At 51.3% G+C, this 11,456-nt stretch overlaps 4 protein-coding genes across 4 annotated transcripts; 2 read left to right on the plus strand and 2 right to left on the minus strand.

Annotated features, from left to right (window-relative positions):
• Window positions 1-1,299: 1,299 nt before the first annotated feature.
• ANOM_006022 (putative SIR2 family histone deacetylase (Hst4)) lies at window positions 1,300-3,273 on the plus strand (the record flags this gene model as incomplete). Its single annotated transcript, XM_015551279.1, has 3 exons — window positions 1,300-1,816; window positions 1,887-2,708; window positions 2,768-3,273. Coding segments are annotated over 3 exons (1,437 nt in total), but the record flags the coding sequence as incomplete, so codon positions are not given.
• A 445-nt stretch (window positions 3,274-3,718) lies between these two features.
• Window positions 3,719-4,882, minus strand: cbfA (putative CBF/NF-Y family transcription factor; the record flags this gene model as incomplete). The annotated part of the gene is made up of 3 exons (XM_015551280.1): window positions 3,719-4,310; window positions 4,352-4,563; window positions 4,730-4,882. The coding sequence occupies 3 exons, from the start codon at window positions 4,880-4,882 to the stop codon at window positions 3,719-3,721; spliced, it is 957 nt and encodes a 318-aa protein (XP_015406844.1).
• An 893-nt stretch (window positions 4,883-5,775) lies between these two features.
• Window positions 5,776-7,539, minus strand: ANOM_006024 (putative GTP binding protein; the record flags this gene model as incomplete). Its single annotated transcript, XM_015551281.1, has 4 exons — window positions 5,776-6,324; window positions 6,360-7,304; window positions 7,372-7,466; window positions 7,527-7,539. The coding sequence occupies 4 exons, from the start codon at window positions 7,537-7,539 to the stop codon at window positions 5,776-5,778; spliced, it is 1,602 nt and encodes a 533-aa protein (XP_015406843.1).
• Window positions 7,540-7,931: 392 nt separating this feature from the next.
• Window positions 7,932-8,890, plus strand: ANOM_006025 (HAD family hydrolase; the record flags this gene model as incomplete). The annotated part of the gene is made up of 4 exons (XM_015551282.1): window positions 7,932-8,031; window positions 8,107-8,128; window positions 8,181-8,290; window positions 8,409-8,890. The coding sequence occupies 4 exons, from the start codon at window positions 7,932-7,934 to the stop codon at window positions 8,888-8,890; spliced, it is 714 nt and encodes a 237-aa protein (XP_015406842.1).
• Window positions 8,891-11,456: the final 2,566 nt, after the last annotated feature.

Here is an 11,456-nt window from a genome sequence, read left to right on the forward strand (position 1 = left end):
GGGATCTCCCTTGGTACCATAATTCAATTGCGCTGTAGACGATACAGTGTAGTATGGTGATTGATATTTAATGGTTTTGCAATGTAGACATTTCTCGGTGCAGCTGTCTACCAAAGAAAACTGCGACGAGGCCCTTGACGGGGGTGGGCATACTGAGCAATACAGAGCAATACAACTGGGTCACTCGAAGTCTTTCATGAGCGAATAAGAGGAGCAGCTCCCTTCGTGCGTGGGAATGGGCCCAATTCCGTGGAATTGCGTGTCCTCACGCCCGGGATATTATCGGCAGAGCTGCATAAATCGAAGGGGGGTTCAGGAGTTTGGAGACATGTCACCCCGTCGTTGGGTTGGGCACACACTGCCCTGCATCGGACGGACAACTAAGCACGGGAGATACCAAATCGAACTGCAAAAAATTCTCAAAAGTCATACGCCAGAAAGGATTGGTGCTATTGAAGTCTTGCTATATTCAGAACCTTGAACCTTCGAGCTGCTGCAGTTCATGGCAGGTTCGACGTGGGGATGGACCAATTAGCGGCTGCTGTGCGGCTAAAGGTTCTAGAAGGCTAAACCGGATTGCTCCTAGTGGTCTTTTGCATGTTGGACTTCGCGCTAAATTTGTTAGCAGATTTGTTAGTTCACATTGGAGGTCAAGACATAAACAAGAGGGCAGAAGGGGTCTTGGGGACTCCTTCATAAACCAGGTTCCTTTCTTATCAGGATATACAGTCCCAGTACTAGACCACCGATCGCAACATTCCTCTCGACATACCTCCCGTTGCCAGTCTTGACGTCTGTCAATCTGGACGGACATACGTTTGTTCGTTAGGGTTTCCCACTGGTCCTCCAGGATCGCAGCGACAGTGTTTCCATCCCGTGGGTCAGTCAAAATAAACACAACATCGGCACCAAGCGAGAGCGCAGAGGTGAACCAGAACTACGAACTGCGTGCGCTGTGCCAATATCGTTTCCCTTTCTCCCGCCCTGACCTCATGATTTTCCCTTTCCCCCCTTCTTAGTCACTCTTACGGTTGCATTCATTCAACCCACTCTATCCGCCGACGTGTTTCTAGTCTTCTTCGTCTTGTTCTTCTCCCCTTACCTCCTCCCACCCGACAAGGGAGTTCTCTTGAATCTAGAAAAGGACCAGAGACGAACAAAAAAAAGAAAAAGAGAAAGAAGAGAATTTTCGAAACGAAAAGGTTTCGATTTGGGGGCTTCCACAAACCAATTGATGTTCCAATCCTGGTGTATTTTCTCCATGATTTAGCAGCAATTCTTTGTGGTGAAAGCTCTGTTGCTGGACCTCCTCATTTTTCTCCTCTTTCTCTGCTGCAACACGAACACCTCAGCCTTTCCCGTTCTACCACCACCTCGTCGTCATCTTCTCTCCTTTCTTCTCCTCCTCCTCCCACCCCGTGTGATTAGATACTCTCTATATTTTTTTTCTCTCTAATTCTCACGGAGAATTCCACCACGCCATGGACGATGGTTTCTCCGACGTATCCGAGCTGAGCTCGCCGCCAGCGTCACCGACACCACCGCCGGGGTTCTATCCCTCGCCGCCTCCGTCGCAGGACACAGACGAGTCCAGCGGCACCCGCAGCCAAGACCGAGACGACTTGCCGCCCGCAAGAAAAAAAACGACGGGTCGCCGCCCCCAAGGAACGCCGAACACAACGTCTCGATCTCTCCACCGGCGCCGGACTGTCCTATACTGAACAGCAGGCGCAGATCGATCTGCTCACTAAGACCCTTCGTCGGCACCGCAAAATTGTCGTCATCGCTGGAGCGGGCATCTCCACCTCGGCCGGCAGTATGCATTCCCCTCTTACCCTGTCTACAACGCGTCTCGCCGCTAATCAGATCTTCTTGCTGCCACATAGTTCCCGACTTCCGCTCCACCGATGGGCTCTTCAAATCTCTACAGAAAAAACACAACCTCAAAGCGTCGGGGAAACTCCTCTTCGATGCGGCCGTCTATCAAGATGAAGCACTAACCGCCTCTTTCCAAGACATGGTGCGGTCGCTGTCCGAAGAGGCTGCCAAGACCTCCCCCACGGCTTTTCACCACATGCTGGCGCGCCTCAGCCAAGAAAATCGTCTGACCCGTCTGTACACCCAGAACATCGATGGCATTGAGACGTCGATGCCTCCCTTGGCCACTCAGATCCCATTGAATGTGAAGGCCCCGTGGCCCCGCACGATCCAGCTGCACGGAAGCCTGGAGAAGATGGTATGCCAGAAATGTCGTCATCTCGGCGACTTCGATGGTGCCATGTTCGACCGTCCAGATGCGCCGGAATGTCCAGAGTGCGCAAGGAACAACCAATTCCGCGTCGAGACGGGCCAGCGCAGTCATGGCATCGGTAAAATGCGGCCCCGGATCGTGCTGTACAACGAACACAATCCGGATGAGGAAGCCATTACCTCGGTCATGAATGCCGATGTACGCTCGCGCCCGGACGCGCTGATCGTGGTGGGCACGAGTCTAAAGATCCCCGGCGTGCGGCGCCTGGTGAAGAGTCTTTGTTCCGTGATCCGGAGTCGCCGAAACGGAGTGACCATGTGGATCAACAATGAACCTCCGGCCGGCAAAGAGTTTGAAGATTGCTGGGACTTGATGGTCAAGGGGGACTGCGAGGAAGTGGCGCGGCTGGCCGCCCTGAAACGCTGGGATGACCACTCCGAGAATGTATTCGACGAATGTAATGCATCGGAGGTGGAGCGCGTGAAGCACGAGCATGGAGTGTCGATTGTCATTGAGACGCCGAAGAAGAAGCAAAAGACTCAAACGGGTTTCCTCACGCCTTCATCCAGCCACGACGAAGAGGCTTCCCAGTTGCCAAAGAAGGGCCCGGCCAAATCTCGGTCCAATCCCGCCAGTCGCGGGCGCAGCTCCAGGATGTACTCAAAGCGTCAAAGACCGCAGAGCCCAAGAAGCCAGCTGCAAAGAAAAGTGCGCCTCGCAAGAAGACCAAGAAAGACGAGCCGGCCAAGAATTCCCGCATCACCACCTTCAGCAAGGTTACCAAGGCGCAGAAGGTCGCGACCGACACGGAAAAGGCGGTCAAGCTGGAGAAAGAGGAAAACAAGCCAATGCACCCACTGCCCCCCGGCGCTGCTCGCAACAATGGCCCAATGTTTCCTCAGTTGGCTGAGAAGGGAGAAGAAACCCCCCAACGCAGCAGTCGTTGGCGCCAACCGGACACAATCTCCCCCAAATCGGTTCCGAATGGGATGAGCCAGTTGTTAAATCAGCCGGCCGCATGAATGCATGGCACTTGTCGCATGTCATTTTTAGTCTATCTTCTTCTATTCTTCGCCGTGATTCTTTTTTTTCCGTTGATTTTGCCTTAGGGCCGTCAGTTGAACTGTCAAGATACCAGGATAGACTATGCATGTTGCAATGGCGTTTTGTGGGAAATGGGCATTGAAGAGAAACAGCAGGAAGCAATGACACTCGCTGCTTCCACTGGGATGCTGTACCTTGAATGGTGGTTCAGACGATACCCGTCTGCCTCTGTATAATTTATGGGATGATGACCATGTATCTGGTCCTTCGGGTCGGCGTTTGGGTTGGTGTCGGTCGTGGAGTTTGGTATACATTCTCGCATTATCTCTCATTCATATCATACGCTTGGAAATGAATCTGGCATTCTTGCGCATCTCAATAATTAATATCGACCCGTCCATATAACGTAGAACACTCTATCAATTAGCAGTAGAACCATACGGAATCAACCCAACCCCAAATCCCCCCGCAGCTGTGACGACGGCCCAGCATCGTCATCACTGTCCGACTCATCCCCAGCAGCATCCGGTCCATGACCCGTTTCGCTCTCGGGTCACGATCCAAGTCCTCCACCCGATCGATATCCTCTTCCTCACCCAGCTCCTCCTCCTCTTCTTCCTCTTCTTCACCCTCATCTTCCTCCTCGGCCTCAGACTCATGCTCATGCTCATGCTCATGCTCATGCTCATCCACCTGCTCCGCCTCATCCTGCGTCTCATCCCCATCATCCCCCTCCTCCGGCCGACTAGAAGCAGCCTCCTCTCCTTCAGCCCTCTTCACCCTCTTCGCCCCCCTGGAAGCACCACCACCCTCCGAAGCCGCACTCCCCTTTGCGCCCTCCGTCGCAGTTGCCTCAGCATCCCCCTTCTTCGCCTTCCTCTTCCCGGCCTTCAACTCCGTAAACGCATCCAGCTCTTTCTCCAGCCTCGACCGGAACCCGTCAAACTCCAATTCCGAAATCGCACTAAAGACATCCGACGGCGCAACCGTCCGCTTCAAAGTCGCTTCATTGGCACTATTAAAAACCGATACTTAGCATGAAACATACCCACAAACCACACTATCCCTTCATTATCCGACACAAAAAGAAAAGAGAGGGGGGGGAAATAAAAGGGAGGGGGCGGGGAGTAATACTGCGAAGAGAGATACGACACAAACACCGTAGCCGCTTTCTGGATAGCGAGGACTGCATCCTTCTGGATGGAGGTGTTCGGTGGGAGGACCGACTTCGCAAGCCGAAGTGTGAGGGAGCGGGGGAGGAGGTAGTCCTGTTTTATTGTGTATTTGGTATTAGTTTCTCATTTTCATAGATAAATAGAGCAAGCCCATTCACGCAAACAATATCCCAGCGTCGTAAAAGAACGAAAACCAGGCAAGCAGACGGAAGGGGAAAAAAAAAGGAAGAAAAAAAAACCCAAAATAATCATCACGAACCTCAATACTAACACCCCCCTCAGCCCTAGCCTTGAGTTGTTGCTCTGTGGCTTGGATCGGTTGCGTTTGTGTCGACGGCGATTGCGTCTGGGCCTGTGGTGAGGATGCTGCTGCGTCTTCGACGGTTTCGCCCGTGGATTTTCGGGGTGGCATTGTTGGCTGGTAGCTTCTTTTCTTATTCTTTTCTTTTCTTCCTCGTCTTTTCGGGTTTGGGTGTTGGGTCGGTGCGTTATGGTTCTTTGGTTGTACTGGGGGGTGGAGATGGCATCGGGTGGTGATGTTGTTACTTCCCTTTTTTCTGGTCTCCGGAGAGGTATGGTTCTAGAATGTCGATTTAGGGTAAATCGATGATTGTCCCTGTTCGTTGGGTCCTGGACTCAAGGGAAGAAGAATTGAGATGAAAGGGAAAAAAACGCGACGCGATGCGGAGGCGCGTGGAGAGCGGTGGCAATTCATTGATTTATCGAATCTTATCAATTGGTGGATTTGCATACATCCATTCGTTTTACTTGCGGGGCTTACTACACGGTATTTGGGATATGTATGCTATTCATGGTACTTAGGGTTTGGTACTTGTTTTGAGTTGAATTGGACTTGGGGTGATTGGTATGGTTTATTTATTGTGGTTTTTATTTAGTTGGATGTTTTTTTTATACTTGTTGGGTTAATTGTATGTGTAGTTGTGCTTTTTGTGGAGTGTGGATGCGGAAGTGAAGATATATATCCGCGTTGGATTTAGGGGGCGGACATGTCAGAAAAGTATCGCCTCTGAAAGATGACCATTGGATATGGATTTATTGTGTTTACTGTCTGGTACGGTGCTATCTATTTCCATCCCTATTTTCCTATTCATACTTTTTTTGCCATACTGGATTGTTGAGTAATATCCCATCTACAGGGCCCCATGAACTCATACTACGTATAGCCATTTCATAACTTGATATTGACATTGAAGAACATCATTCTACCGTCTTAAGAACAAAAAACCAGGCAACGCCTTTTTTGGTATCCATGTATCCATAGCAGACAAGAATAAATAAACCAGCTTATTCCGCCATCTCATCAACAGCGCCATCACCCCACAGACCCTCGATCTTGAACTCCTTGGCCCATTCAGTGACAACCTGTTTCGTGTCCACGCCCGACGCAGCGGCCGCAGGAGCCGAAGCCCCATCGGTCGCGGCGACAACGGGCAGTACAGGGGCATCGACCCATCCCTGGATCCGTCCGTCCCTCCAGTCATTGATCACGGTCATGGCGGCGGCCTCGATGTTGGGCACACCGTGCTTACCCAGACGACCGCGTTTGCGTGCAACGTGAATCAGGAAGTCATGAGTCTGGTCGCCAGCGTCATACAGAGCGGGGATGCCATAGAGTTTCAGCAGCTTCGACTTGAGGTCTTCGGAGGCGGACAGACGCTTGAGAAGCAGGGATACGGCCGGAACTGGGTCCTCGATCTGTTTCGGTGGGATGGCGTTCAGGAGAACGAGACGTGCACGCTCCTCCACCTGCTTCTTCCTGGTCTTCTTCTTATCTGCGTTCGGGAACACGATACCGGGCGAGTCGATCAGCTTAAGCTTGTTGTCTAGCTTCACCTCCCGCAGGTTAGTGGTGACACCGGCCTCAGCACCGGTAGGGCATGCATTGCTGGAGCCTTGTTGAGACGGGCAGTGAGGGCATTGATGACAGAGGACTTTCCGACGTTGGGGTAACCGATCACACCGACGGAGATGGACCGCTTCAGGTTCTTGCTGTGCGCGTAGGTCTTGAGAGCCTTGAAAAGCGTCTCCGATGTGCCCTTGACGGTCAACTGCTTGTGGTCGAAGCTGTGAGCGTTGGCAGTGCCATTGGAAGCCTTCAGAGGCAGGGTGGGGAAGTATCGGCGCAAGTGGACCAGCCAGTTCTTCAGCACCGGTGGAGGGATGAGATCGATCTTGTTGAGGATGAGGATCATCCTCTTATTTCCACCAGCTGCCGCCATAATCTCACGCTCCACATCCTTGGACCGGGTGCCCTCCGGATCCCGAGCGTCAAGCACATACAACACAACATCCGCAGCGTCAACAACCTGCTTGAACACCTTATCGAATTGCCGCCGAGAGCTCTCCTTGCTGTGAGTCTGTGAAACAAGCTGGGGAGCCGAATCGCCCAGCGCAGCACCGCCATCTGCCTCGTCCTCATCCATGCCGTCCATATCCTCATCGTCATCCTCGTCCATCTCATCGTCATCATCGCTCTCATGTTGATCATCAAACTCTGCCGCTCTCGCGCGCGCAGAGGCAAGTAGCGCAGCCATGGGGTTCGACGAATCATCGGCATCCTCATCCATATCTTCATCGTCGGAGTCACCCTCTAGATCAATATCATTCGCCTCCATCATGTCTTCGGCGTCGTCTCCCTGCTGTTGCGACTCCTTTTGTGCCTTCTTGCGAGCGCGCGCTTCATCACGGATGCGCTCCTGTTCCTCGGCCTTCAATCGCCTCCTCTCCTCCATCTCATGGAGAAGCTGAGCCTTGTGAGGGAACAAATTAGGGATACCCGGATCCTTCTTGATCTTTGAGCGCCATTCGGGATTCTGCAATGATAGTATTAACCACTGTAACTTTCCTCCAAAACAATTGAAAAGAGGAAAAAGCGCATACCTTCTTGGCAAGCTTTCTCTGTTTTCGTTGCTTGGCCGCAGAAGCCTTCTCGATCTTGTGTCGTAGCCGGACGGGCGTCCGCTTCGAGTTTTTGCCTTGGGAACGGTTAGTCCAGATCCAAACCTGATAAAAAAAAGGCAATATGGAAAGCTCACCTAGCTTGACCATCTTGGTAGAATTTCACAAACCCCCCTTGAAACAAAAAACTGCAAAAACAAGGGTAGGAGGGAGTAATAGAAGTTTTTTCTTCTATCCAACGAGCTCACTGTCCGAACAATTTTGTGCAAACTATTTTACCCACGCTAAGATAACCGGAGTAATATACTGCCGATCTCCGATCGTCCCGCGGATTTTGTGCCCGATCCATAAGGAATTGTCAAGTATCTACTGATTGAGATTTAAACCATTTACTTTCTTTTGATTTGGGTCGTCGGGTTCTGCGTTTCTTTCGTTGTGGTATAATTTTCTGAGAGTCGTTTTTCTAGACATCGCTCCTACTTTTTTGTTCACTCATTCTTGTCTCAATTTTTATTGAATATCCTGGTCAATCTATAAGCACAATGACTAAAGGCCAAGGCTCTTTCTCAGCCCCTCCGCAAGTCGTCACTTTTGATGGCCTCCTTTCAGACTTCGACGGAACTATCGTCGACTCGACGGATGGTAAGGACTCAAGGTCTACTTGAATAGAAAGATGCTGTATTATGGCAAAATGCTAAACTTCGGCGTTTCCTCCAGCGATTGTGAAGCACTGGCACAAGTTAGTCTGACCCCGCAGAACTATAGCCACATGGTTCTAACCCCAACGACAGGGTCGGCGAGGAGCTAGGAGTTGACCCTAAGGTTATCTTGGCCACGTCCCATGGACGTCGGAGCATTGATACGCTGCAGCTGTACGACCCGAAGCGGGCGAATTGGGAGTGTAAGTTCATGCCCTGGCCCCTCGCTCTCGGGGAGTTCTATATCAGCGAGTGATGAGAAGAGGGGTGGCGGGGGGAAAGGGAGGAAGAGGCGCATGGGCTGATGATCGATTGCTCTAGATGTCAGCTCTATCGAAGGCCGCATCCCCAAAGAATATGGCTCCGATGCCGTTGAAATCCCCGGCGCTAGATACCTCCTTTCGCAGCTCGACGACGCCGGTGCCTGCTGGGGTGTCGTCACCTCCGGTACGCGTGCACTCATCGATGGTTGGCTAGGTGTCATGAACCTCACGCACCCAAAAATGCTTGTTGTTGCAGAGGATGTCGAGCAGGGCAAGCCCGACCCGCGGTGCTATCTGCTTGGCCGTCAGCGCCTCGGCCTGGAACATTCGTCATCGCTAGTCGTGCTTGAGGATGCGCCCTCGGGCATTAAGGCAGGCAAGGCTGCGGGATTCAAGGTGATCGCACTGACGACGACCCACTCACTGGCGCAGCTTCAAGAGGCTGGCGCAGACTGGATTGTGGAAGACTTGAGAAGTCTTTCGGTCAAGGGTGTGGTTGACGGACGCATTCAGTTGGAGATTCGGGATGCATATCAATAAAGGGGAGATATGGGATCAATAGACTAGACTGGCCTGGTTTTCCACCTTCCTATTTCTTTCTCCGGTTTTACAATGGGCCCCAGGGTTATGTAGACATTATTTTCTTTTCTTTTAGTTTGCTTGTACATAGAAGGTTAGAACACATACTCCAAAGTACATAGACAAAGTACGGGACCCGTTCAAGTGATATGACATGTACAAATGTATGTACAAGTAAGGAAGTTGCCTTGCATGGCGCTAATGCTTGGACGGTACGATGCCCACACAGAATTCGCTCAGCAGCTCCATACCGAATGACGGCTCGAGCACTCCCAATGGAGATGAAACAACGCCAAACGACTGGGGCTGAAACGGTACCAGGCTGGCTGAGTCGAGTCTGGCCGAGATTCTGAGAAGCAAGTACCACTACTACCGACTAAGGAAGGCGAGCGTGGCGAGAAAAAGCCGTGATGTAGATGAGGATCCATAGAGGACCCATCGCGAACCTTGAACGATGGCGGTGTGAAGTGGCTCTAATCGGAACGATGGAGCAGGCTCCATCCAGGAGAGTCTTCCGAAAAGTGACCTCGACACCGAGATACACTGAGATATCTTTGCCGAGGCATCACCGCCTTCCTACCCTGCATGACACATCTTAAAGCCCTGCTTATTCTGGAATCCAGGTGTAATATATCATGGAATAGCTAATGTTTAAGTTAAACGTCCTAGGGTTAGACATCGCTCACCGACAACCTGATGCTCAACCGAGTCTCAACAAGTTCCGATAAGCTCCAAATGTGCAAGAAAAAGGAGACCTATTGCATGCAAAGTGGCCGTGAAACGCAAGTTGGACCCGATCTAGGAAAGAGGGAAAGCTTGGTAAGTAGCCCAGAGAACGATCAAACTGCAACCCAGGCTAAACAGGGAACAACTGGATTGTGGCAGCAATCCACATCCACACGAGCTGTTCCAGAACAGATTCGAGGGGTGAGATGAAGAACTTTGGGTTGCAGGCCGAGAACGCCATGCCAAACACCTCGTTTACAGAAGAGGGCGATGGAGTTCTGGAAAAAGACAGGTCAATTCCAGCCGCCCTTCCCTTAACCTGGAAGCAACAGTGATCGTGATCGGCGTAATCCCCTCCGCGTTGTCCATTAGGACGGACTGGAGCCTACCAGTGCTGCGTACTTGTGGCTTTAGCTTGTTTCTGATACTGTCGTCGCAGCATGCAAGGGATAGAGACACAGGATAGGAATACCACCGGGATGTGGGGTTTTGGTTCTCCATTCGTTTTCTGCGACATTTGGGACGAATGTGAACGCATTGCGTGAAAACGGGTTATCCATCACACCGGTAGAGTTCTATGGAAAGAGCAGCAGCATGTAAAGGCGTGCGCCTAACCGGTTTGGAAGACGAGCCAGAAACTAGGTATTCCTGACCCGCATCGTTCGAATGACTGCTGTATGACTTTCTCGAAGTACTGCAGTGCATCTACCCGTAAAGCATAACATCTCATCTCCTAAACGGGAGTGAACTACTCCGTATCAGGGAGTCTAAAGGGGGGCGGGGGGGAATAAGGAAATAGAAAATAAAAAGAGAAAAAAGAGAGAGAGCGAACGGCAGCGGCCCTGAGCGTTGAGCAGCGTTCGTACGAAGGGACAGAGTCAAGCCAACGTAAATCAAGGCGCTGTGGCTTGAGAGTTGACCCCGGGAAAGGAGCTCATTGGTGCATATCAATCGGCACTATTTGACAACTTCTGACAAATTCTCCTCGACTTCATCCGTGCACGACGAGACGACTAGACCAGGAAGTCCTCGGATGCGACGATGGGAAAGCCCTGCAGTAGATCACAAACCCGAAAACAAGAAAAAGCAAATACACAGAAAAACAAACGTAAAATGGGCTCAACTGTGGCTGATATTACGAGCACCGCCACGCAGCTGAAGTCTAGTTTCCTGTGGCTGTGGTGCTGCAAGACGCGTACGGTATACTTCCTCCGCAGACCCCGTCTGCATCTCTATCAGTTTGGTAATCCTTAGTCAACTATCTAAAGTTGACTATGGTATGTACTAACCTGAGTGAGTCTAGTGATTGTGATGATTGTCGCTGTTGCATCATCCGTGAACAATGACCCCATATCATCAGGTAATGGAGATTAAGATTGACGCATGGGAAATCAGCGTGGTAAAATCCGACCCAAGGGGATCGAGTCGGATCGTACGTATGTAAGCAAGTTTAGACCAACCTTATAATTCCAAAGGCAGGGATACGATGCTATCGTCGATCACTTATCGGAGTGGTGACTCTGTACTGGCAGACTTGCTTCAGGGGCATCACAGTTTTGTGCACCCACCGGCTTCCTCAGTTTCCATCCTTGACAGCCACATTGATACACCGATGTCTTCGGCGAATTTCTTCTAAAGGGGGCCAATATTTGAGATCCCTACATCGGGTGACAACGGCTCGTCACAGAGCCCACCTGTCTGAAAATCACTTGGAAGCGATCCGTGCGGTTGCTTGCGGATCGTCGCAGGGGTCAGGCAAAGGACCTCCAGCGAGATCTCCCCCCTCTCTCTCTCTCTTTTT

The sequence above is a fragment of the Aspergillus nomiae genome, assembly GCF_001204775.2.
Source record: "Aspergillus nomiae NRRL 13137 chromosome Unknown contig00136, whole genome shotgun sequence".
In the NCBI taxonomy this organism is placed as follows: Eukaryota; Fungi; Ascomycota; class Eurotiomycetes; order Eurotiales; family Aspergillaceae; genus Aspergillus; species Aspergillus nomiae.